Source organism: Limanda limanda, chromosome 9, assembly GCF_963576545.1.
Source record: "Limanda limanda chromosome 9, fLimLim1.1, whole genome shotgun sequence".
In the NCBI taxonomy this organism is placed as follows: domain Eukaryota; kingdom Metazoa; phylum Chordata; class Actinopteri; order Pleuronectiformes; family Pleuronectidae; genus Limanda; species Limanda limanda.
This window is the reverse complement of record NC_083644.1, coordinates 20137686-20165607: the sequence shown is the minus strand read 5'-3', so window position 1 is coordinate 20165607 and position 27922 is coordinate 20137686. Positions and strand designations below refer to the sequence as shown.

Genomic DNA, 27922 nt, shown 5'->3' with positions numbered 1-27922 from the left:
AAATAAACAGGCAAACCAGTCCCGAAAGAGGGGTTAAAATTAGTTTTATTATTATTTGATAGAGCAGGGGGGAAAAATTTTAAAAAACATATTCTCATACATTGCTTTCATTTCCATTTGGGCTGCACTGCCTTTAAGCAGTAGTTCGACCCAAACATACGGAATGGTGATATTGTCGTCAAACAGCAGCAGGCAGTAGTCAGGACAGCACAGGGTTACACTTAGCAGGGCACAAAGTGACGGGCTCATCCCATTCCGCTTGTTTCACATCCAGAGGACGCTGGCTGCTACCTTCTGCCTGTCAGGAATGTACAGACAACCTGGAAGATTTCAAATGCTACGGGTTTTTTTTTAAGCAATTTCATCTTTGTTTGCTAGTTTCCATCAGCGACGCATGTTTATTGTGAGTTGTGCCGTCCTAAATGAAACCCATGCGTGCAGTGATGATAAACTCCCACTGATGCTCCTTTACCTAATGACACATACTCCTACAATGTTACATTAGACGGTCACAAAATGGATCAGTTAGAAAATCAAGAGTGAGACAACAGGGCAGCAGGACTCCAGCTCTGTAATTACACAGTGATGAGATAACAATGAGCACTCTGTCAATGTGAAGAGGATAAAAGACAGACACAGGGTATTGAAGGGTGGTCAGCTGGTTATTTTGTTTGTTGTTTTAAACATCGCGCTTACCAAAAATCCAGATTTGTATTTTACCCTTTTTCCACTGTTTAAATTAAATATATCAATATTTTACTTTACTATTTTTAATTTAGTGACACTTTGCAATAGGGGACAGATGAACACAACGCCTGGATTAAGGAGACTGGACCACCCTGAATTTGCAATTAAAGATGACAGCACATGGTTGGGAAAGAACTTAACTCCATGAGCGATGTGGGGACATATTGTGCATCACTAGCTTATCCTGTGCTGCTGCAACCTGATAAAAACACACTATAGCTCATGTGAAAGGCATAGTTAGCTCAATTCAACCTTAGGACCGGACATAAATCATACACACCTTAATGTTAAAGACTAAAGAGACGTTCATGTCATGTGTCGCTATAGGGGTTTTTGCATACTACATTCTGAAAGCTGTCCAGCTTCTCATAAACCAATCGTAGGGCGAGTGGGAGTCACTGGACACAGAAAACAAATGGTTTTATGTGGAGATCCATTCAAACTTAGGGCATATATCTTTACTAACATGACCCTATAAATAAACCCAGAGACAGTTTGTCTATAGAAGAAAAAATAATGCACCACAACCTATGACTAAAAGCAAAAACAATGTCAAAAATATGACATTCCTTACACCCCCCAGTTTAGCATGATTTCATGTTTATATCTAGAGAGGGTTCAGATAAACTACAGACCTTCTAGCAGAAGGGATTCCATTTGGGCTCCACTAGTTCTTTGGAAGGTTTTTTTTTTTCCTGTTTAACAATATTCAAGAAGAATAGTCCTCCTAACATATGCTCCCCGTGTTTACATGAGTGAGTGAAACCTTAAACATTATTCTTCCTCGTCTTAGAAAAAACAAAGTATTTAAAAGTAGGCCACAACATGGAACCCAGCAGATGTAAAACCACCTCTACAGTAACATTAGCCTGTAATTTCAGACCTCAACAAGAGGCCACTTTCCAAAGTATCAGGGAGCACAATATTCAATATTCCAAACACAGTATATGACTCACAGAAGAAAAAGACAAAATCCTAATATTCAGCCATACAAAATAATCCAACACGCATCAACTTCTCTACTATACATGGCGTAGGTTAGAGAGAAGAGGCAGTCTGTGTGCAGATAGATAATTTTTTACAGTCCTTTTTTGTTTTATTCATTTTTGCAAAGCTGAAGCAGTTATTCTGTGAATGATCCTTGAAGCTCAACCACAATCCCTGTGATGAGGTCTTCGGTGAAGTTCAGTTTGACCACCACATGGGCCTGAGTCTGACCGGCTCAGACTGGAGGGGCAGGACCTAAGGCGAGTTTTTTATGGAGTATGAGAGGGATTGTTATTCTTTCCCTGCCTAATCCAGAGGCAGGGCAGCTCAGGGATTGTGTGGCAACTTCCACTTGGTACAACCGGGAGGGTCAACCGATATACAAGGAGGGTGAGGCGACATCACCCGAGAAGTTTGGAAAATTGTACACGCCAGTGTTTCATCCAGCCCTCAGGAAGATATCCAAAATTCTGTTTGACAATCTCCTTGTGTCCCAGAATCCTGAGCTGCTGCAGCACAACTCCAATTTGGGAAGCAGGACTCAGGTATGAAAGATGGCGGCAGAAGGATCTGAGGAGATTGAGGAAACACCTCCATCCCACAGAAAAGAGGCTGTTTATCCGCTGCACCATTTGGCCAGAGGCATAGAAGTCCATAGAAAGGATTAGAATGATAATGAGAATGGCTGTTATTGATATTAAAAAGATAATAGTTATGATGTCAGAAAAAGAGTAAGATTGCATTATTTCCATGTGTTGTTTGCTTGGGAGATGGAGCGGGAGGGAATCATGTCCAGCAGGTACTCTCGCTGACGCTCCACAGCAGAGGTGGTCTTATGAGCAGACAAGCTGGGGTTCACATAGGCCATGGACACACCTGTAAGGAAACAAACACATCCGTTGTTAATGTACTGGATATTAGTGACAGCAAGATATTACCAGCTGCTTTCAGACATGCACTGAACTCCAGATTTTCTACTGAAACTATAGGGAGGGGCTGTATGGGAGAACGCAAATGTCCAAATCAGTTGCTGGGGATGTTCCTCTGCCAGGACCCCAGTAAAAACTCTGGATGATGTCCGAGTGAGCCCATGTGAGTAACCGCTTTACATGGATACTATATGCAATTATTACATTATCATATTATTTTCACCCAGGTAAGAAGAAGGCAGAGAGAAAGGAAAAAACAGCATAATGTGAGATGAGTGAAAAAGGAAAAGTATGATACCCCCTAACAGTAAAACTGCATCTTTTAGGAATGAAATACTTAGTACACAAACAAGTCAAACACTCTACAGGAATACTAAACAAAAAGGCTTATCCTGGGAACATGGAAAGAAAGAAGGATGAGTAAGAGCATCAGAGAGACATCCACCCCAGAAGAGAGTGATTACCCTAAAGAGGAGCAGAAAATGAGAAACAACCGGTCTAACCTCATCTCATTGTTTACCTGTGTTGCCCATGTTCTGCTTCCTCCAGGCAGCCACGCTGGCCTGGTGACTGCTGCTGCTGCTGCTGCTGCCGGCGCTGACCTTTGCCCCCTGCTGCAGCAGACGTGCTGCAGTATGCTTACCTGGCCTGCTTCCCAGTGCTGCTGACACAGAGTTGTGCAGCTGAGAAGAGTTGAATGAGTGGACCACACCACGAGACCTCACCGCAGCCTGGATGCTGTGTGACAGCTGACTCTGTAAAGAGAGAAAAAAGAGAAGCACTGTGATTGAATGTGGAAAATAATAACTTAAACCACAGTGTTGGTTCACAAGAGTAAAAGTCCATGCTAACCTGCTTAATGGTGGAGTGGTGGGCAGACACTGGTCTGTGCTGCATGGCAGCCCTGACCTGCTTGTACTGCTGGGAAACCAGCACCTCACTCTTGGACATTGAAGAGGAGGATGAGGTGTTTTTAGAGTGAGAGGAGGAAGAAGAAGAGGCTGCCTGCTGCAGGATACGCTGTTCAATCTCCTGCTCCTGTTGGAGTGCTTTAACAAAGGCGGCCTTCAGACGAGTGGTGTGCTCAGCCTTTAAGGCCTTCTTCTGATTAGATGACATGCATTGGTCACACAGGACGGTTCCAGCCTTCTCTTTTCTCCAGCGGGAGGTAAAGTCTGTCTTACACTGAGCACAGGTGTATGGCTCTTTGGGAATAGAGATGGCCATTGCAGCAGCAGTGCCCAGATTGCCTGTGTAAGAAAGAGCTTTTTTAGACTTTATGTACACAATGACACTCAAATACAAATACACGCATCCCCTGCAGTACAACATCCCCAAAGTAGCCAGAGTGTGAAAATCTACTAACCCCTGCCGTGCATCTCCAGAAGTTTTTGAACCACCTCTTCTAACCCTAATAAGTAGATGAACTCATTATTCGCTGCTGAAGGCAGGAAGTTGAACTCTGGGGCAGGAGGTTTGGGTGGAGGAATCTCCAGTAGAGTCTTCTCCAACTGTTTACGCAGGGCGAGCTTAGCAGCCGCCTGTCGGCTGGCTGGTGAGTCATTGATGTTTGAGTTAGGTGACATTGAAGAGTTCTTGAGGCTGGTTGGAGAGGCCTGGATACAAACAATAAAGCCAAAGTCAGGAATGACACACTGGGATGTTCTTCCTATGGCTGACCAAAAGAAAGACAGCATTGCAGTGTAGTCTAGCAGTAGTAGGAAAAAAGGGTCCAGCATTTCTATAATAGCTTTACATATAATAATTATTATAGTGTCCTAACCTGAGGGATGTTGACCATGATATTACTGTTGGCCACATTAGCCACCCGTATGAGTCCCTGCTGAATGATCCTCTGGCCCTGGACCTGGACATTGGGCACAGAAGCCCTCGGTGCCAGCAAGAGTGGCGGGGGGCCTGAGCCGCTGTGCTGATGCTGGTGCTGACGTAGATTGGCTATCTGTTGAGGAGTAACTGCAATCGGCTGATAACAGCAGACAAACAGAAGAAGTCATTAGACATGAGATCCAACAGCTGAAAGGAACATGAAAAGTGACTGAACTTAATGAGGTTTGTTTCAAAAAGGTGAGAATATGGTGTGACCCACTAACCTGGGCTCCTCTGACCAGAGGTGGCATGACAATCTGAGGGTTGTGTTTGGACGGGACATGTTGCCCACCCCTCACTAATGGAGGAGGTATCACCGTGCCTGAGCTGCGACCTGTCATCTGATAACACAAGAAGAAAATAACAAATATTTAATTTAACATTCTTCAAAGCTGAATTTAAATGAATTTATAAAGAGTCGTCTGCGCTCCGCTGTATAATATACCACAAGGCCATGTGAATTCACAATTCACAACATGCGTCTCTAAAACACTAGTGGTGGCAGGGGGCTCTAAGTGTTATAACTACCTGGAGGGGTCCTTTGCTTGATGTGATGCTTCCTCTAACCAAAGGAGGAGGAGTGGCTACTGAGCCAGTCGCCTAGAAGTAACAGGGTATAGAGTTTGTGTTTTAAGCCGTTTGTGTTTAAAGATACAAATAAGCTGGAATGTTTGATGGAGAATAAGAGGTGTGTGGTTTAATCTAAACCTAAAAAGCAATCTAACAAATGCATCAGGGTAGAATCTATTGACTCTAGCAAGATAAAATAAAAGAAAGAAATAAAACAAAAAACAGAACACATTCTTTACCTTCTGCACATTGCTCTCCTTCTGGATCTGGCTCTGTCGTAGTTTCTTAAGCAGCACTAGTTTGGCCTCTTGGAGTCTCAGTTCTTCCTGCAGCGTTTTGATGATGCGCTCCCTCTCTTCTGGAGAACACTTCTACATAGACCATTACAGAAATAAAATTCATAGGGGACGAACAGGGGAATTTTATTGCAGTTATTTTCAGGTTTTAAATAACTATTTCTCAGACAGGGATAACAAGGATGACTATGGTGGTTTATAACAGATTAAGTCAGTATATTTAACAGAATTGATTAAAAACAAAGTTGGTATAAGGAGTAATAACACAACTAATACAAAAATATGCTTTCAAGTTTACTATTGAAATAGATGCTCCCTTCTTTTGATAATGAAGTGATCATAAAGAGTTTGAAGCCAGTGGACAAAACAAGAGAATTATGTACGAAGAAGATAAAATTATGTTTCCCCACCATCAGTTTATCTGTGTCAGTCTTTGTGAAGCAGTGTCCGTTCATGAGAGGACTGGATGGCTCGTTGTCCGATAACACAATCACATCATCAGGTGATGGTGGCTGCCGCTCTTTCTTTACGTCACTGAGGGGAGACGATAGAACAGACGACGATAATATTGATTAATTGTGGATGAATGATAAATTATATACTTCAGCAAAGAATGTTGCGGGTTAAAAGCAGAGCTATGAGCCACATTGGGATTTGTGCCTATAGGCAATACAAATCAATTTTGATTGATTGAAAGAATGAAGATTCTATTACATTTTAGTCTAGAACACTGTGTTCACTATCAGCTGCAACCAACTGTAGTTGTGTCTAGCGTCCAGTAGATGGCGATATACAATCATGATTTTATCTTGTGTCCTAGAGCACATTTGGGACAAGAACCAAGAGATCAATAAGGGTGTAATGGCGACTGAGGGAGATCACAACAAGCCATTATCTATAGAGAAAGGTAACATCGTCAGATCTCCTGCACGCTCCAAAAAAACACACACATAGCAAAATCAGCCACAAACAACGTGCAAACCATTGTCATTTTAACTGCATTCTTTTTTTTTTTACAGTAGGAAATGGTTTAGGGCCTTTGATAAAACGATCCGCTGCTTTTTCTGAGGACAAGCGAGAACAAAGACCACTAGCCGTGTGCTAAATATGAATCAACCTGGAAAGGGGTGGAGATAAGAAGTCGGGGTTGGTGGCAAATTTGCAGCGAGGGAACAATGTTGGAAAATAAAATCTGCCTCTATCACAGCAGGAATCCTGTCCGGTCTTGAGAGTTGGTGCATTTGAGAATAAAAGCTGCAGAGTGAGCAAGAACTGGTAGAGGCTGATGTAAGGGCAGTGGTAGTGTAAGGGGGTTTGCATCATAACCTGGGGTTATGCATGGGAAGTTATATAATTGTTCGGGCCTTGTCGTGTGAGCGGCTTTACATCTTCGAGATCAGGCCCAGTTTACCACACAGAGAGGGCCTCACCCCTCCCCTACCTCTGTGGTGAGGCCTGTGGCCTAGCCGGATCGGCACAGCCTGGGCCTCGGCTCTCTCCTCCCTCCCAGCTGCCGACACCAGAGTCACAAGCTGAGAGAAGCGGAGGTCCGCTGGAGACACTCGAGCGGGTGACAGTGAGGGGGGAGGGGAATACATGGCCAGGAGCCAACCTATTGTGTACACTCTCTCTCACTCAGTCACTCACTCAGTAACTACTTCACACACCCCACCCCCATCCCTACTTGTTCATCTTTTATACTCCAACTCACTGGCTCAGTTCTTTACCCTCTTCCTCCTGCACGCTCCGGTCTTCAGACACTTTTCCCTGCTATCGACTTTCACACAACAGCTGTCGAACAGACACTGCTCACTCAGTTCAACAAGGTCATCTATGTAACAATAACCATGTCATTATACTTGCATTTATAAGATAAGATTTTCAGCAGCCTAAACGTTCTCAACACGAACCACAACAAACAGTGCGTCACAACTTTGTCCAGCTATCAAGAAATCAATCAAACCACGCATACACATTATACTGCTGCATCCTGGAATGTAAGATTCTGGTACATTTCCATCCAAATCTAAAAAAAACTAAAATTGACATCCTGATACTTTCAGAACACTGCTCTTCTGAGAACACTCCAGCACTGTTTACAGTCACCATATATATCATAAACCACGCCAGACACCATGAGCATTCGAGGGGAATTGAGAGCTTCATTATCTGTCACAAAAGTGCAATGGGGAGCCCCTGCTTTGACTTGGCCTCTGATAGCATGACATGGACTACCTCGTGGTGGTTGCTACTAGTCTATTGAGAACAGCTTACACAAGCATCGCAACACACACCAGCTTGGTTATGTAAGGTACAGTGTTTCTGCCTGCCTTGGCTTCCCCCGATCATGGCTTCACGCTGACCCCACAATGGGACTTACTCAATCAGATGTAGTTAGGTGCAGTGGGTGACTGTTAAAAATGCAACCTAGGAAGGGGCCACTTTAAGCTATTTGAGGCTCTTAAAACTAAGGAAATACATGGACTATAAATAGACCTGGCAACGATCGGTTTCAATGTTTACATTTTGCTGAAAATATGTACATAGCAGGGCTGGGCGTTGTGGCCAAAAATATTCATATCAATTATGATCACAATAAATTTCTGAACTTAATTTCTTTCAAGTTTTAATATTGAATTTGAGTCTTTAAGTTTTGAGTTGTTTTTTTTAATTATCACAAATCTGAGGGAGAACATTCTAAACAATTCTGTATGTTGTTCCTGTCATTGGTTGCACAGGCATATTGATATAGCTTTTTAATACAATGAAGACGTTCCGTCTGCTCAGTTCTAATAATTTAGAAATGTGGCTAGAATTTCAGGTTCTTTGTATATTTATACAAAGTTGGCCGACACAGACCCAGTCTTATCAATAAGGTTGTCACCTTGCAGTGAGTAAGCACACCAACACATGCTGAGGGTTAAACAGGGGCCAAAGGTGAAACTTCAGTGAACGTCTTATATACCGAACCGAAGGCAGAGCCAACACACTCCAGCTTCAGCTGAATCACCTCTCTTCTCCACTTTAACTGCCATCACATCACTGTGTGTGTTTATCGCTCTACCAAACACGTCACATGACATCAAGAATTTCTCTGTGTGGTCATGTGACACACCCACAACCCCTCCTGGCCCCTCCTTCCTCCAACAACTCCTTCCAATGTGGAAACCATGGCAACGGCCAGTTGGAACCAGTTTGTGACACATAGCCTTCATTTTGTGTGAAGTGAGAGGCAGAGTTCAGGTGCTGCTGTGGGAGAAAATGGAGCCCGGGCCTCAGGAGCCTCAAACTTTTTTAAATGGGGGCAGGCTGCTGAAAACCACACAAGCGACTTCCTGTCAGACCATTTGCTGGTGCAAAGTTTGTGAGAAACCAGAAACTCCCATAGACAGATCTCTGTGCATAACCGCAAACTGTGCAAGCCTTTACTAAATCCAAGGCCAGCAGTACATAAAACAATCCTCGACAAGTTCTCAAACAAACTGACTCACACACCAACACATCACATCCCTTAAACTCAGATGATTATTCAACATCAATGAGGCACAACCATTCCAGAAGTTCAGCAGTAAACCTCTACATCTTCTTCCCTCACAGACACAAACATGTTTGTAAACAACTTATAGTGCATTTTGTTCAGCTGGAAATATTAAATGGTTTAATTTGGGCAAAGTTGGCTGATAGTGCAATATAGGGCTCGGTCAGGGCTCTAGAATGAATAAATTGGTCACACTGGTGCACCTAAAAAATGTCAATGTACCTTTTGGCATCACAATAATACACCTATAATACCTTTTCTGGACAGTTCACATATATACTGGTGATTTATTGACTGAAGCTGGGTATCACCACTGATTTCCAAAATCGATGCAAAATTTCAGCATTTCATAAATTTTTGGCTGCACTCTGGAGCCTTGCCAGTGTACAGGAATATCGGTTTAAGGCAAAACATTTTATAGTATTCCTTTCAATGTTTCTCATCGACTAATAGGTTTGACAGTGTATCATGTAAACTGAGCAATATTTTCCTTATGATGAACCTCTCAGCCCTGTCCATGAACGCCATGAAGCACCGTTCATATTACTTCAGAAGTTCAACGCACAAAACATTCAGTAGCCAAACCACACTAAACTTTCTTTCTCTAACCTTTTGGATGTACTCATGTCGACGGGCTCGTCTCTGGTCTGCACCTCCACCTTGATGGTGGCCTTCACTTCTCCAGCCTTCAGGATACTGGTTGCTACCTTTGCAGCCTGATCACTCTTTAGCTTGACGCCTTCGGCTCCAGATCCCACCAGGTCCGGGGAAGATCCATCTGAGTCTTCCCCATCTAGCTTCACTCTTTTGCCGTCCATGTCCCCGAGGGACCCAGTAGGGCTTCCATGGTCCTTCTCCAGAGCCCGCTTCTGGCTGCGTGTTTGACGCACTGCCTCCTCTGACATGGCTGCTCTCGCCCTGGGGAGACAGAGGACAAACGGTTATTAACTGCCTACATTCAGTTACAAGACATATCAAGTAGGTGCAAAAGGTCTCCAGGGCAACATAGAATTATTATCAATGAGATATGTTCTACATATGTGAGCATACACAAAGAAATGTTCAAACTGAAATATATTTTGTATCCGTTTCATCATACTGTCCCCCAAATCTCAGCTTTACACTACTGTGCAGGTTCCTTTAAGCAACTTATGCACTTGCAAACCTGCCTCTCTATTGCCTATGAGGTATACATAACAACATAATGAATGTTGCTTTGTTCCAAAATTTCGTTTTTAGTGGTGAATCGTGTTAATTAAGAAACATTTGCCATCATGTTCCATTACCAGGACCTAACTAACAGAGGATGTCCTGAAATATGATGTGGAAATAGATATGATTAGCACACGTCCAATGAGAGAGTAGAAGTCCTTGAACACCGGTGTGTAATAAAACATTCCACTAAGTTGCTTTGGCTGAGGTATGATCAGGTGGAGCAGAGAATACAAAAGCCTGCGACACTCTGAATGCAATTCAAAATTGATATGATAGAAGTTGACAACAGCAGGTGTAAGCCCTACAGTGATAACTGAGTTGAGAAGCTGCCTTTGTCTTAAGTTGCTTTCAGACATGCACTCCGTTTAATGTGAACGAGTGAGAGGCTCCGCAGTTTCAGCCTACTTTCTCTACCTGTCCTTCTAGTATAAAGTCCATAGAAATTTAGGACACTTCAATGTGTGAACCCAGCAGTGGCTTCACCTAAGCAAGTTGGGGGGCTGATGCCGCTTCTAACACGCGATGGACACAAAAATGAAAACAAATAATATAAAACAAATATCTCCTTGTGAAATAGCCAAGTCCTACATGGAGAAGACACCCACAAAGATGTCGAGAGTTTGTGGTGATAAGAGCTGAAAACAGTGACGGGATCGTGTAAACAAGATCACGTGATCTCAGCAGCAGAGTTAATGTCACGTTGTGTCTCGGCCTGCTGTAACCGGTGCAACCGGCACTATACTGCTCCTGAATAATACAGAGGAGGACAGAGTGACTGTTATTTCTAAACCAAATCTACTAATATGAACTAGGAACTTTTAATCACATTTGGTTCCTCATACTGCTGATATATTAAACCAGGGAGTAGGAAAGATTGTGCTTGTATTTACATGACAAATATAGTAGTGATGGTCTACAGAATAAAAATGCAGAACCCCAACATGTTTGATAATAAATATTATAAACATTTTTGTATTGAAGCATTAATACAATTATGAAAATGTCCATCACTCCACAGCAATACAAAGTGCTTGTTTTGTCTGCTCAACAGTCCAAAACAGAAAGACATTTAATTTATTGTCCCCTAGGACAAAGGAAAGCGGTAAAACCTCATTTGTGTTAGAAAAACAGATGAAATGACTCAGAGGTTTATGGACGGCACCCGTCCTAATGCCAGTGCCCCAGATGCTGACCCATATCTCACTCAGTACAGTAACAGCACAGGGTGGAGAGAACCACTTAACTTTCTGGGGAAATATTTTACACAGCAGAAAATGATAGCACTGTGCAACATGCAGCCCAATGAAGGTGTGCACTCATTATGGAGCAGGAAATAATTCTTGACTGGACATTTTATAAAAAATGAGCCTGTCTTATAAAGAGTGCATGATTACACACACCATGATCTAGCATTTCTGAATTCAGAAAGCTGACTCAAAGTCATTGTTGTCCAATGTGACATAATGATATATCCATATTACCCTATCCTAAGATTCAGAAAGTAAAGGTAGAGGTTTAACCCCTAGAGAGAGAGTGGCAGAAGGGAGGGAGAGAAGGACAGTGAAGGCCACAGAACATTCCAAAACATGTCTACCAGGCAACAGGGGGGCAGACATATCAATGACATGTTGACTTCTGTGGTTCTCAAGTCACTGACAAACAAAACGAGTCTGTCATCCAGAGCCCACCTATAGTTTGACACTTTTTACCATTATGTGTCAAATGTGGATAAGACACAAGCATCCTTGACATTCTACACAATGTTAAGCTGAGATGCTTGCAATAACTCAACTAACGACATCCAAAACAACTACACGGCTAAAAACACTGAATTCTGTGTTAGTGGAGGAAAGGATTCACTCTGCTCTAGTACACAAGGCCAAATGTGCCCTGCTGTACCATCCCTGGAAACAAAGGCTATCTATCTGCCAGAAATGAAAGTCTGTGTGTGGGTGACTGTGTGCATGCCCATACACCACACACAGTGCTTGAGAAACCATACTTTACCCTGTGAAACTGTACAAATGGTAGCTGCATATTGCTTAACTGCAACAGCGTGGTGGTGAACCGTGTCATGAATAAAATGACTAATCCCTTTGAGACAACGCAGTGTCAGATTTGCACGTCACTAGGACGGCTGTGGTTGCTAGTTTCAGGTCTAGAGATGTAACTACCTTTGTGCCAGAGGAGATGGATGTCATCTACAATCCAATGTTTAATGCCTAAGATTTGCTTTTGCTAAGAAATACAGGTGGAAACCAAAATAAAATTGTTGTCTCTGCATACGTTGTGGTTTTAAGTATTTTGGATTCACTTAAACCCTCACTGGCCCTGCAGCCACAACATGAAAACAACTTTCCCCCACGATTTACGAATATAGCAACCTTATATTGAAACTGTTACACTGAAAGAGAAGGATTGAAGTATGCTTAATGAAAGTATTTGCATAATTTAAGAATATGGCATAGTACACTGTAGGGATGCTGTCATATTCTTTATTAATGATATCTTTGCTGCAATTATCCATTATTGCACGAACCAAATGGCTTAAATAGTTCAACAAAGATGGCAAAGAGGGGATCAGTAAATCAAATAAACTTTTCTAAGCACTGTGGAATCATTTGATGGCAGCCATGGCCAAGGGAGGTCACTTCGCTTGTATAGACTGCTTTCTACATATTTTGAATGAAACTAACTGGACGATTTGTGCAAGGCAAACTTAGTAAGCGCAGTAGACTGATGAGCTTTAAACAGCTGAAACAGAGAAAACCATGCCTGGCTCAGACCTGCAATACGAACATTTTTAAGATTTTAGCATTATATCAGCCAATAAAATATAAACAGCCCAGCATGTCACTTTAGGTGCTAAGCTCAACAGGTTACATGACTAGCTAGCCACAGCACCTCAGTGTAGATTATCATAGAACTAGGAGTCGCCGACGAATTTACCCGTCGATGATTAGTTGGTGACGTCATAGCGCGTGTTTCTCGTGCCGCGCAGCGGAACTAAACGGCGTTTTACCGGAGGTGCTGATGGAAGTACCCGGGAGTGAGCCATCTCGCTTCCTTCCTATCTCTGAAAGTCGCGCATGTGCAATAGCGACGAAACATGGACCAATGTCGGCGTCCGCTGCCGCGCGCAGTCGCGCACCAGGAAGTAAAAAGTTCGGGAGAACTTCACCCGTAACAGCCCGAGAAAAACTACCTGCAGTATTTGTGCGGCCGACCTGCTCTCCATGGAAGCAGGACACGCGCATGTGAGGAGGAGGAGGCACGTGTGACATCGTAACGGAGACGATGCGGACTTGCCTCTGTCAGATGTTATATATACACGTTTATACCTGCTCGCAGGATTCTAGCATACATTACAAAAATATGGTTTAAACTTTTTATTAACGAGTTTAAAAGCGTTATGTTATCCTATTGCCTGACAAACGTCTTGTTTTACTCACAATTATTTAGTCAGAAGACTGTAGTTTCGTTTGTTGATGTTTTTATTGCTGTTACTTTCCCTGTCATTTTTGTTAACAGGAAAAATGAATACTTGATTTTTAATTTATTTGTTTTATTAGCACTTTGCCTGTCCTTGCTTTTAAATGGACAAAAACTTGATTTGTCTTTGCTTTTGTGTCAACAGTACCCTTATATGAAACAAAGTTTATTAAAAGACATTTTTTTTTAATGAAGTATCAATATTTATTGCCTTTATTTTCAGTCATCACATGCCTCGAACAACCTCAAGCTAAATTTAAAAGCTGCTTGCTAAATAAGAGCAATTGAGAATTTGTGTCATTCATAATCCGATTAGTCGATTAATCGTTTCAATAATCGGTGACTAATCGACTATCAGAATAGTCGTTAGTTGCAGCCCTACATAGAACTAACGTTAGACTTCTACATGAGATTACACCGACAATAACACATTTTTGGTTGAGCAGATTACAGCAGTTCTGACACATTTACATACCACATCTCATATGGAATTCTATGTCTACCCTGTTCTTTAGGAAGGTCAACCATTCACTAACTCGGACAGACATGTGATTGGTCAATCCCTTTGCAATGCATAAACTTCTTCTTGAAACGTCATCACCATTAGTGAAGCCACACCACTCACACAAGAGGGCACCTTCATTATATGAGAGTCTATCTGTACATAGCCATCAAACACAGGAGTCTATGCTTTTAAGTGTGACACCTGAGAAGTTTACAGGGCAGAAGACACTAAGCATTAATACTTCAAGCCACCAGAAGCTGAGATAGTATTGCACTCAGACTGTTGAGAGGATTGGTGATGACAGGAGGAGGTATGGGAACAAGCAAGTATAACAAACCTAAAAGCATCAAGAGAAATTCATGAGGAAAAAGCTACTCTCTCTCAGTCTTAGTTGAGTCAGTCAAATTTAAGTCATATCAGATATGTTGATCTCTCGTTTGGACAACTAGGATGCATTATCCATCATCCATTCCTAAAAAACAAATTGGATTAGAATGAGGACCTCAGGAATTTGTGTTTCATGGCCAGACAATCAACTGCCAAAAGATCCTGAATAAATCACTGGCCTTCCTGGCAGTTTCAATGTGCCCCTGGCACCATCCAATGTGTAAACCCAAGTGAAACTGACACTAGTATCGTGCAAACAAGTTGGACTTGTCCATCATCAAGTGCAGCAAGAGATGCCTAGAGGGAAGTGGTACCCCATATTGCTCAGCCTCGGTCTCTGCGTCTTAGAGTGGCATTCAGTTCGAAGATCAGTTTTGCCCATTGTCCGCGATCCCTGATAAGTACACCACTCAAGTATCCATTACCGACCATCAACCCTGCCATGCCTGCTCACATTACAGCTGTTTGACTTCCACTACACACAAAGCCCTCTCACTATGAAGGACAGGCTCCGATTACAGGAACCTATAAAATGATGACATATCCTGAAATCAGGTTTTAAAATTATCTGCTGCAAGATCAGTAACTACAAGTTCCAGCCTGCTGGAAATATACTCGGAATCTGCATTAACTCCAGCCAACCAGAGCACAGAACGGGGTGATGGTGTTCAAGGTAAATGTAGTGGTAAGATTACCCCTGAATTTTTACATTACACATATCTGTAGTGATTTGGGTAAATCAAGCGATAAGCAAAATTAAACAGAAGAACAAGAGAAATACTAGTCAGTCAGCTTAGTCGCCATTCTCATGTAGTTTGAACTCACAAAAACTGCACAACTCAAAAACGACTCCCATCACAAGATCATTAAGTGTTAACTGTGCCGTGACCTGCCGACTTTGAGGTTGGGTAGTGTGAACTCGTCTTTAGGCATTCGTTAACAGCACAGGTCTGGCACCACACACAGCAAATGCCCCCCATCGTTAACAACACCACTTAAGCTGCTTTCAGACATGATCTGCGTGCAAAATAAGGAGAAATGGCTACGGCGTTTACCAACAGTTTGCCTTTCACACATGAACAATGCAGCGGGAGACTCTGCATAGACGCGTTCACAACAGCAACAAATCTCATTATTCAGGTGAGTGGTGGAGCAGCCGGATGCAGCAGGCAGCGTAAGGAAGTAACGTTTTAACTTCATTGCAGAGATCCCGTGATTTTATTGACAACGCACAGACACCGTCGTCAGTTCTTATCACGACAAACTTTCTTGACATTCATGGGTGTTGTCTATGTATGGCTACACCGAGATATATTTGTTATCCTTCTTTCCATATTTGCATCTATCCCGTATTAGCGCTCGCGGTGAATCCAGCGGGGGATTCCCTACCGTGTTCACACATCAGATTCTCATGAATTTCTACAAACTTAATACTAGGAGGCCAGGTGGATAAAGTCAACAGAAACTGCTGAGCCTCCCACTCGGACATTTGCGTTGACACATGCACCTCCTCTGGGGAAAAGACGGAGGATCTGTGGAGTTCAGTGCATGTCTGAAAGCAGCTTTTGTTATCAGGTTAGGAGTCATTGCTGTGCCGCTCTCTTTACTAAATAGAATAAAACCGACTACCATTAGCTTCATGCAAGTTTCCTGGACAACATTAGACTGGGCAGACCGGTTATGCCTACGCACAATTTATATCTTCAAGATGTCCATTGTGATTGCTGTAGCTAATACTGATAACGACACATTGTGAACTAAACATAATTGGTTTTCTTGCCTACAAATTAATTTATACATTGTTACCATTACAATTATGGGGAACACACCACAGTTTGCTGTGGACTTGAACAGAATAAACATACATTTTCCTCACAACACTAAAAACCAAGTCCATAGATGTGGTTCATTCCAAACCATGAATTTAGCAGAATCTTCCACAGGACAAGACATTTTTTATTTTCAGTTTTTGCATAATACTTTATAAATACATTATAAAGCATATTGTATGTCAGTGTAACGGTCTAACTTGTGATACTACTGTACATCCCTTTGACATAAAAAGCAAGGAAAACAACATGAGGATTTGAAAGAGAGTAGAGGGCCGCAGCCAGTGATTACTGCCTGTTCCTCTCAGGAGATTATGGAGGAGGAGTCCCCCTTGTTTCCCTCAGAATAATAAGACCTGAGGGCAGAGCAGATCTTAAGATAGGGAAATAACAAAGGATGAGGTAGGTGAGAGACGCAAGTGAAACGACACATCGCCATTGCCAATTGAAATAAATCTAAGAACATGCGTGTATGAAAAGAGACAAAGCAGCCTCTTTGATTTACTACAAAGGCTTGGTCAAATCCAAAAAATTTAATGAAATTATTATTCATCTGAGAAGACTATGTACAACAACATCACTCGTCTTGTCAATAAACTAAGGTGTATAAAGTAAATCAAGAACCCTGGGTATAAAGCAGAAGGATAAGAGGGAGTTGTCTGAAAGAAAAAATACATTTTGTGACCTGGACTGATACTACAGGTTTTATTCTGAATAATTCTCTTATTGTGTCCATTCATTCATAGAGAGCTGATCAATGGCAAATGCTCACCCCCTAAGGTAGTGTGCTAGCCTCTCATCTCCAGCACAGTAATGATCTCCCCACTGGGACTGGACGCACGCACCCAGCCAACACATTAACAGTCTTTTTTTTAACTGAAGTTTTTTAACTGTGTCCTTGAGGTTCAATATAAGGAGAATAAAGAATAACACCGTTCAATAAAAGTATGAATTCTAAAAAAGAAAAGAAAACAGAAATCTCTCTTTTGTGGCTATGGGACTAATGATATTGAAGGATTCAATAAAACTGGAGATTATCTCACTGACCAGGAGGTGATCATTCAAGACGATTACTTACAGCGGGACCATAAAGGTTCGTTCCGAAGTTACATACATGTCATGTCATGTTTTTTTTCAGTAAGGAAACCCATTTCAGTCCAAGAGTTGAGTAATTTCCCTTCAGAATATAATCTAAATAGAAAAAAAACTGCATACCAAGGCTAATATGTGCTCACCAGGCTAGGAGTGGGGGCAGGGACCAGCTGAGGTGGTGCCATGGTTGGGGGAGGGAGAAGGGTGCAGAGCGCATGTGGCTAGCTGAGCCATAATCTAACTGTACCCATGTGCAAAATGCTCTTCCTTGTCTTCTCTCTTTCTCTCACTTGCTCACTCTACGTCCTTTCCTCCACCTCTCCCCTCCTCTGTTGTATGCTTGGACAGCCCAGAAGTAAGTGTGTGTGTGTGTGTGCTCCTACTGGTTGGGTCCCGAACACCAAGGGTTAAGCCCCTGCCATTTTAACGCCACTGACAGATCAGACCATTAGGGTGTTACCTAACAAAATGGAAGCCTTTAACCCTGAATCTGCCAGACTGCGTCTACATGTGTGTCAGTGTGTGTGTGTGTGTGTGTGTGTGTGTGTGTGTGTGTGTGTGAGTGAGCCAGAGCCACACAGAGTGTATGTATGTGCGTGCGCATGTCTCCACCTGGATTCTCCCTAAGCAACGCGACAACCACAACAGCAGTAAGTCCAGGCAGTGTAAACCTGACTTTTGCGCATGATCACACAATGCATAAACATATAGCCACATTAACAGACAATGGTTTGTTGTTTTTAAAAACACAGATACACTGATGTACCTAAATGCATCCTTATTACATAAATAACTAACAAAATAGTGAATCCTTCTCGCAGCCAACTTCCATCTCGATTCTGGCAAGCGTGCACGTGTAATGCATAGTAGCCTTCAGTGGCATTTTTGAGTAATTAATTTATAACCTTTTAAGATCATAACTTAATGACTGACGGAGAGGGATCGTCTCAGCTACGAAGCTCTATAACATCTCAGCTCTCTTGAGCCTCTAATTACAAAATCACTGGATACATTACAAGCTATAATAAAAAGGAAAAAATAAATGTTTTGAACAATCCAAGACAGGCAAAATCTCCAATTTCAGCCAAATTTCTTCCCAATGGTTACTCCATAATCCTGTAAAACCAGAAGCCCATACCCACATAAAGAGCCAAGGGCCAGGACACACGCAGACTGCTATCAGATTACTTTTCTCAGAAATGGACGGCAGCAGGAAGTGACCAGAGTAAAGGGGAATACAGAGCTTAACAGGGGGGAAAGAACAGTATACCAGACAACACATCTATGAGCCAAGCACACCATCAGTACACAATGTTAAAACACAGAACTGGGTAAAGTAGGTCAGCTTTTGAGTTTGAGTCAAGTCAGTGTTTCACAAGATCTTCAGTAGCGCTTAATCCACGTTAGCGAACCAAATAAAAGTGCTCACATTCAGACAATACTTAAAACATACAAACTAACTAGTTGCGTATTGACACTTTAATCTAATTATCTGATTACATTCACACACACAACTTATCTGATACACAAGTGAGTTCTGATGTTTTCTAGCTACAATCCAATGAGTGCCACAAGCATTATATTTAAATTAGAACTACTGCCTGTGTTGCCAACAATAAAATGTATATGTAGACAAGCAAAGACAAAGTGAAGTCAGTTTCATGACAATCGTTTTTCAAATTTTGCAGATTCTCAGACTGACATGACCTGAACATTGAACCGGTCAGAATGTGAGCACTGGCGTAAATCTTTTGGAGGACGGCCACATTCTTTTAAGAAACTAAAAAGCTGTAAACAATATTTAAAAAGGTTCATAACTGAATGTCTGGCAAAAGAGAAGTCTCTTTTTTAAATGAACACACCTTACATCACCTCTGGGTGTGGCTGTAAGCTTTTTCTGTTGCAATTGTTCTCACACCCAACAGTGATGTTATTGCTAGAGGCTGAACCTTAACACCTTTGAAGGTTCCATAATTATGCCTTAAAATATTTAAAGGTTGTATAGCAAAATGTTTGTTCAGAATTGTAGTCTTGTTAACGTATTCTTTTCTCTTAAGCGTTTACAAGTGAAAATGTTGATAATGGCTGAGAGCAGCGTTTCCCATTAATTGCCTCGACGGTAGCAGCATGTCATAGTCCAAATTATTTCCCCACACTGTCAAAATAATCTTAACATTTGAACACTTAGCATAACAACATTGTGAAATAAAATGTTTTTTTGAAATTGCTTCATTTTGGAAAAGTTCCCAGCTGTTGTGCTATGGCCCAACTTGCTCCTGGTTTTTAATCATCCTCTGAAGTCAGACTGACTTAAGCATCACTTCTTTTGTTTAAACTGAAAAATAAAACCTTGCTGTTCATCAGGTGTGTATTGTACTGTATGTGTTTTCCCCAATAATCAATTTACCGTTATAGATCTTAGTCTATGGGAATCTCTGGAGGCTGCTGGGATGCTGTGAAAATGTTGATTTCCCTATGATGGTGTTCACATGCAGATTTAGTTATACTTTTGTTCAATAGCCATTAAATAGAGCAGCACTTTTAGGCTTAACCTCAGACTGTATCACATTCATATTGTTACAATTTTCCATTCCACATGCACAAGTTTGCAAACCAAATGTGTCATTTTAAACAATCCTCCCACAAAGCTTCTGTATACTTGAATGTATGTTAATCGTTTACTCTTAAGTGAAGAGCAGCAGTCATTTACATAAAATGTGTGCTACAACGTATTTTGTACTTTTGACCTCCTCGCACAGTTGATGTTGCAAGAGTGGTCTGAGAATTTATTTAAACTGCAATTCACCATCAATGAGGAAACAAAACTTGTGCAACTCTACAGAGGGATAAGTGATATTCTAAACATAGATTGGTCACTGGATCACTTAAATCCCCATAATGTCATTAAACCACATAATGTGTGCAATACATTTTTTGCAAGTATAAAAAAATGATACAGTGCCTAAAATTTGAGAACTAAAATTGTTTTTTGGACTTATGTGATCTTAAAATTTTATTGAGGACCGATCCAACAGATATGACTGAGGCAGTGGGAATGACAGAGAGCTTCAGGAATGATAATCAGGAATAGCATCAGTTGTGTGACGTGGTGCAAGACACTTAACGCAGTGTGTTTGTCACCTCTCAGCACTCGGCACAAACACTACAATGTCAGAACTATTTTCTACAGCTGTTAATCTGGCATAAGTACACTATAAATTGAACCTGTGTCATTCTTCCATCTCCTCCCAGCCCCCCTGCCACAGCTTTGATTTCAAGAACATATTCTGCCAACTACTGTATAGATCATATATAGGGTAAGTGAACAGTGGGCTCAAGCTTCCAAAGTTTGGGTAACCCTTGTTTTGTTAGGCCAAACATGACAGTGCACTTATGAAATACATAAAGATAGAACCTGTACAAAACGGCCATGTGGCAGGCAGTCGGCCTGGAGAGTGTTTCCCCTTTTGGATATATGCCTTGATACTGCATGTATCCAAGTTGCTGGTCTGCCTGTTTGAGAGTTGCCATGTCGGCACTGACCACACAGTAGAAGCAATTGTTGGGGGCAGACTGATAAAAACAGGAGAAATGTGTATCTCATAAGGTGTTCAAGTGGTATTATTGTTGACAATGGGATGCCATTGGCAAATCTGGTCATGCAGGTTGTCACTTGAGTAAATATGCTAGAGGAACAAAACAGACGCCGATTGGCATTTAAAATATACTAAATATAAATATATTTATTTTATATATATAAATATCTAAATATGTCAACAATATGTTTTTAACCATTAAAGGGCTGAGCTGATGGAAATGTGAGGATTTGCATGGCAGCATGTCTGAATGTGACTAGCTACACTTCCTCCTTATATTCAAGGATGCTTAGTTCCAGAAATGCCCAGTAAAACAGAGGCAAGAAGGCAGATGCTTAACCTGCATTATTATTTTAAAGGAATGTTTCTGAACCATACAACTACACAATGAAGAAACCACCAGAAATGTACACATTTACACATTTCAATACTGCATAGCGTTCATGCATTTGAGTGTTCATTATTTATATTTCAAGAACAGATAGGGAAACCTGTGACGGCTGGCCCAGGTTTCATTTCTTTTTACCTGCTGACTTTTTGTCTCGTCTATTTTTTACTTTAATAAAATAACCATAGTGAAATTAGCTCAGTTTGTGTTTCAGCTTAGTTTGTCTCCCTTTGTTATCTTTTTCTTCCAATCTATCAACTTATTTTGCACTGTCAAACATTATGCATTTTTTTAATACAAATCAATATGAAACATGACAGTCTATATTTACTAAATATCAGCAACTACTAATGTGATATTTTTGAAATTCTTCACCTATATAATAGTATCTCTATGGGTACAAACTCCCATTAAAAAACACTACTTCTTAAAAGCCTGTTCATTGTAAGCCAAATGGCCCACCTGGTCAACAGGGGACAATTTATTGAAGGAATGCAAGTTTTTGCAATAATACACAAATCAAATTAAGACCAAAAGGCAGCATGTAATTTGACATTGGCCAAACAAATAACCAACGATGAAAAAAATGTGCTCTCAAGGTCAAAGTGTATTTTGGAGTGAGGCTGTAAAAATGTCCCAACTCAAAGTGTTTCCTTTTAAGTTGAACAAAATAAAAACTAAAAAAGGAGTTTAGTGTCAATACATCTTATAGTCAACTCATAACTGCACATATGTATCCGTAACTGTTTGAGACGGGGAGTTCACGCGGTTCACACACATGCTTGAGTCAATATGAAGTCTAACGGGGTAAACAAGAAATAGTTCCGTCAGTCAAACATTGGAGGGCTCCTCCTGCTTTAAGAATTGCCTAAGGCGCTTTGGGTGGGTCCCTGTGGCCAGTAGGCCTACTCCTGTTCTCTGGCATGCAAGACAATAAATAACAAAGAGAGACAGTTCCTAAGGGACATAAAATACATATGTGTTATTACTATGTAAATCTGTAAAAAATAAACTTTGATCAAGTTTGTCAAAGCATTGAGTCACTTTTCAAACCTTCAGGAAAAGTTAGTGATTTAACAATGACATCTGGTGTAAAGTACTTAACTTCATATGTAATAAAGCAATGTCAGTCAAAAACTCCTACTGTGTCAATTTTCACTTAAAGAAGCATGCATAATTTGTGCATCCAAAACAATAAACAAGTGACTGACATGGTGTAAATGAGTCCAAGACTCCTACAGTCAACACTATTGAGGCCTACGCTGAAAACAATCATTGTAAAAGAGAACATCTCTATCCATACTTTGGTGAGACAGTTTCAGAAGCACTTCCTGTTAACCTTTTCATAGTGACAGAGCTCAGTCTCCAGCAGGCTACTGTGATGAACTATGCACCACAGTGAATTCACAGATGCTGTTTTGAAAACTGCCTCAACCAAAAAGTATTTTTTTCAAAGTTCATGGGAAATTTAGACACTACTGTGAAAATATACATTTCACAATGTTTTCAATATGGACGTTTATCACCATAACATTTTAAAAACACAACGCGGTAAGTGCTATGTTCACACACAACCCGTCTCACCTCTCACCTTTCTCTGACAGTAAACATTTTCCACAATTAAACTGAGAGCAACTAGACAACCTTCTTTTAAAAGCTGCAGGACCACTGACATTCTGTGTCCAAACAGGCTAAGCAGACGTTCTATAGTTTCTACAACTAAGAACGACATTTTAGAGGCGTTCATGTTTATACTCTACAGTGCAGCATTTTGAGTCTGAGAAAACTAGTGTGAAGGTGCTATATTAGTTGGCCGACACTGAAGATGGAAAGATAAACAAGGTCACTTAGCTCAACCCGAAAATCATTACACAAAGAGTGTCAAAAACATTCAGCTGCAGCCTCTCATGTTTATCTTGTTCTGAGCTTCACTGTCATCAGTTAAATTAAGAAACTTTGTTGGTGGTTCATCATATCAGTTGTCACTAATTAAACTTAGTTGCTGCTGAGACTGCATGTAGCTGTCAGCACCTATCAAAGATAGTTTACGTGACAAAATACGCTCTATATAAGCAGTGTACCACCATAAGGGAACCGTTTCTTCAGTTCCAACAAACCCAACCGAGTGAGATATTACATTCCTGGAGTCTCATGCCATAGCACTCAGAAGCTGCATCTCTCCACTCAACTTTTAGTCATATAATGAGTAACTTGCTTTTTTAAAGTTGCTATTTTTGAACCACGACCTTCAGTATTTGCACCCAGGAGCTAATAAAAACAAAAGGATCAGCAATATGGTACCCTCTTTCCAGAGAAGTACAGACCTCTCAGCACTTTCCCCCCGTTCATTTGGTTTAGGTAATGTGCTAAAATGCTGAAGTGTCGGGCCTAAAACTTATAGCGGAAAGGAATACACTGAGATGTGGATGGATGGCAACAATAACAGCTAAACCATAATACCCTGATTAGAGTTATCGCCAGTACAAGTGATACTTGTTAACCATTAAAACGGGTCAGAGGCAAAGGCAGAATTCGGGGGTGTCACATTTCCCTGAGAATTAAACACGTCAAAATTCAGTGCGTTTGTTGATGGTTGTGTGAAACAGGTGTGATCTCCATTTTAATATCACTCACACCCATGACGTCTATCAAAAAAAGGAACGACAGCAGATACAACTAGTTTGACCAGCTTTGCGTGTGCAGAGCGACTTTCAAACTCTGACCCTTTACTTTCACGACGCCAACTCAGCATTCAGGTTAACACAATATGTTGAAACTCAACAACACTGACAAACTCTTGCGGCAAGATTAAATTCCATAAGATTGGACCTGAAAATATAAACATTAATACAACCGTAAGAAACTGAACAAGTACAGCAGAAAGGATGATACCTTTGAGCCTCATTTATGAGTAAAGCAAAACAAAAAAAAAGCTGGTGGGTGATGAGGAACACTGTTTGATTAAAAAAAATAAAGCTTGAGTCCTGCTCCGGAGTGGATCTTGAGTCATGCCTGTCCGCTCACATCACTTTCAGGAGGGCTTCTTTTTTTTTAGTAAGGGCCACCCCTCCTCAGGCAGATCCGAGGGCCCATCATAAAATGCAAAGTGACATGTGTCCCCATCACTAGCCAAGGGTGCCAACTGTCTATTCACTCTGAAAGGGGGCACTTGTTCAGCAGAGGCAAAGATATAAACACTGCTGTTCAGATTACGCACACCTCAAACCCAAGTGAATCCAATACTGAATTGAAGTGTCCTCAGGCAACATGAACCATGGTTCATAGTTTGCTGTAGATCGAGGTGATTGCTCACACATCCCTGATCGCAGAGCAACAACATATAAATAAAACATCCCACAACATCGACTGACTAATAACACAGTTGTAGATGGTTGATCGGTATATTGGTTACAGAGAAAACATTCAGACTTGACAGATCATTATATACATTAAGTGATCTCTGTTAAGAAACACTGATAATCGGGAACAAACACAAAGCAGGCATTTCGTGGTCTGTGGTGTGACGTGGGTGATAGCTGCTAATCCGTGGTGGACAGACAGACACTCCGACGGAGGCGCAACCGTCCACCATTACGCCTCCATAAAACAGGCTTTTCACGGTTGAGCTAATCTGACAAAGTTGTGAGACCAGTGGCTCATAAAGCCGTAATCATACCCATCCGCGGCTAAAACGAGCAGGCAGCTCGGCAGTAACCGGTGGCGATACTGTTTATGGTTGTCGTTAAACCTGAGTGACCCCACGATGCCTTAAAAATAACAGCTACCTATTCCCAACTAACCCATCAACAACAACAGGCTACATCTCATGCTAGCGGTAACTTGGCTTGCCAACATCAACCTGCCCATCTGTCCGGCTACACAACCAGCGGCTAACCAGCGCCAGCTCGCAGTCGACCGTGCAGCTCTCGGGGTTTCACGGATTCATGTAAAGTCGCCAGACACCGGAGACCGTGCTGCTTTAAATAAAGATGCGGACTGTGATATGTAGCCTGGATGACGGTGGTCGTGCAAATAGCGATACACGGCAGACAATGAAACCGACCCCGTCACCGCCTCACCGAGCCGCTAGTGGCTGGGAGCTAGCTAGCGAGCTAAGCTAGCCTGCTAACGCTACCTCCCTGGACACCCTGCCCAGACAGACACTCGCCGAGTGCATTCACACATAATCGAGCGTCGATCACGCACAGAAATGTTTGATCATGGATTCGTGTTGCTTCACTACAAGTAAACAAAAACAACTTACATTTCACTTTGTATTGCGAGCATCTCTGCGCAAAGTTTGTCGGCGGAGTTAGTTGTATTATTGCTGGACTTTTTTGGGTTCCCGTGTGTGAGGAAGGTGTGTGTGCTGCTGCTCCGCGACACGCAAACTGTTACCTTGCACGTTAGCTCAAACGAGGCTATGCTAGCTAGCTTAACTTACGTTAGCCGAGCTAACGACGAGAGAGAAACTTCATTCGTCGTCACAATTTAATTGGAAATCGAAACATTGGACTAGTTGGACCGGTGGCGGAACACGCGGACTTACGGAGTCCTAGGAGGAGCTAAGCCGAGTTTCCCCCCGCGGTTTTCGGGTGTTTGAGGTCGGTGCTTCGCTGGCTTCGGTGTAAAAATCCCGGGGATCCCCTCTCGTCTGTCCGCTGCCACTCCGGCTGCCAGATAATGAGCCACCACAGGCGGCGTCATGCTGCGTTCAGACACACCTCGGAAATGTTAACTTTGCAACTGATGACATAGAGATAAAATGATGCGTTTGCAACCACTGGATTGAAGTACTTCAGGGAACTTAGGGAGTCAAAACAAGGGAAGAACAGCCAGGCTCCTGCACGAATCAAATTTAAATTGTCAATCATACACTTATATTGCTTAAATTAATCTGATTATCCTGCATTGGATAATGATGTGTTTGTTTGTCACAGGATCGTCACGGTTTCTCTGTTCATGCATCACCTCAGCGTTGTATGTATTTCAATATGTGTTGTGTTGTTTTTTATCTTGAGTCTGAATAATCATCAATAAGCATCATCATCATCATGCACTTCCATCAGTCTTTACATACATCAAACATTAAAGGTCACGTATCCACTTGACCCTTTCATTATGTTTTACTTTATAGTTCAGCTGTATTGGTCCCTATTGTCTGCTTTGCTGTCCATATGATCCTCATTGACTGTTTTTAAGACAAAACTTACATTTAGCATGTTTTATGTACCACAGCAGCGTGTCACAGCCTGTGTCACGCGAGCATCACAAACAGTATGTTGTATATCTTGAAGCTTCTTTATGTGCATTGGTCTTTGTGCGCATGTACACGTGCATAATGTGCCTCAGCACAGTCAGCTACTTTCATAATTGTCATTCTCTTCCACTCCATCGATTGACACACAAGAGTAGTTTTGGACCAGGCCTCAGACCATAATCAGAACAAGTGACGGCTCCATATATGGGTATTTTCCTGAATCACTGGCAGCATAGACAAATCAGTGGATCGGACCCAATGCCATTCCCACAGTCTCCTGGACACCGCAGCAGATTGTTTGCAAAATTGGTGGGAGCAGGTGTTCCTAACTTTTTTGTTTATGATTCCAATGCACCAGAGCTCCATGACAAACTAAACCCTGGCGGCCACCTTCCTGAGAGCCTTTGTCCATTTCCGAGGATCATTGTTGTCCTCAGGAAGTACTTAGTCCTGCACAACGAGTCATGTGACATAACTGGACTACATGACTTGGTAAACAATGCCTGGTCACAACTCATGATCTTGTGTTGCTGCTTCTTTGGTTATCCTGCCTGAAAACCTTTACATTTCCAGTCTAATTGAAGAGATGTTCAGATAATAATAATAATAATAATAATAATTATAATAATAATGATAACGTTAATTGTATTGCACTTTTCAGTAACAAGGTGCTTCACAACAAACAATATAGGATTCAGAGTAAAAATAATAAAAACAAAGATACTGATGATAAAAGTCAAAGTTTTTTTTATAGACATGTGTCTTCAGAAGGGAGATAAAAAACTGATTCTGCTAGTCTAATGTCTTCTGGCAGATTGTTCCAAAGTGTAGGGGCCCTCACGGCAAAGGCTCATCTCCTTTGGTTTTCGGCCTCGATTTAGGAATGGCTAGCTATGCCTGGCTCATATGGAGATAAAAGGTCGGAAATATGAGGAGAAGCAGGCCCATGTCTGGCTTCATTAGTTATTAAAAGGATTTTAAAATCAACCCCAAAATAAACAGGTAGTCAGTGCAAGCATGCTAAACAGGTGAGATATGGGAACATATTTGTATTGTGTAAAAGCAGAGCGACAGCATTCTGGACTAACTGCAGACGGTGGATTGATTTCTGAGTAAGACAAATACAGAGTGAGTTACAGTGATCGAGGCGAGAAGAAAAACGGGCATGTGAATTCTTTTTTCCAGGTCTGTATGTGAGATAAAA

At 41.7% G+C, this 27922-nt stretch overlaps 1 protein-coding gene across 3 annotated transcripts; it reads right to left on the bottom strand.

The window, feature by feature from the left end:
• Positions 1–27: 27 nt before the first annotated feature.
• On the bottom strand, positions 28–26116 carry gatad2ab (GATA zinc finger domain containing 2Ab). 3 transcript variants are annotated; one of them, XM_061077668.1, is made up of 11 exons: positions 26008–26116; positions 9564–9872; positions 5827–5950; positions 5360–5491; positions 5079–5150; positions 4775–4891; positions 4447–4647; positions 4030–4279; positions 3516–3913; positions 3184–3418; positions 28–2610 (listed from the first exon to the last, which is right to left on the bottom strand). In XM_061077668.1, exons 2-11 carry the CDS (start codon positions 9857–9859, stop codon positions 2477–2479), a joined length of 1959 nt encoding a protein of 652 aa, XP_060933651.1. In that variant the 5' UTR covers positions 9860–9872; positions 26008–26116; the 3' UTR covers positions 28–2476. The 3 variants fall into 3 exon arrangements, with proteins under 3 accessions (XP_060933651.1, XP_060933649.1, XP_060933650.1); XM_061077666.1 differs by lacking the exon at positions 26008–26116 and adding an exon at positions 25723–25992; XM_061077667.1 differs by lacking the exons at positions 5079–5150; positions 26008–26116 and adding an exon at positions 25723–25992.
• Positions 26117–27922: the final 1806 nt, after the last annotated feature.

Excerpts from the sequence above, each read along its gene's own strand:
- gatad2ab (XM_061077666.1), bottom strand. The coding sequence starts at position 25,745 with ATGCTCGCAATACAAAGTGAAAT. Across the intron at positions 5,151-5,359 it reads AGGAGAGCAATGTGCAGAAG|GCGACTGGCTCAGTAGCCAC; the intron begins GTAAAGAATGTG and ends TGTTACTTCTAG. Across the intron at positions 3,419-3,515 it reads ACCACTCCACCATTAAGCAG|AGTCAGCTGTCACACAGCAT; the intron begins GTTAGCATGGAC and ends CTCTCTTTACAG.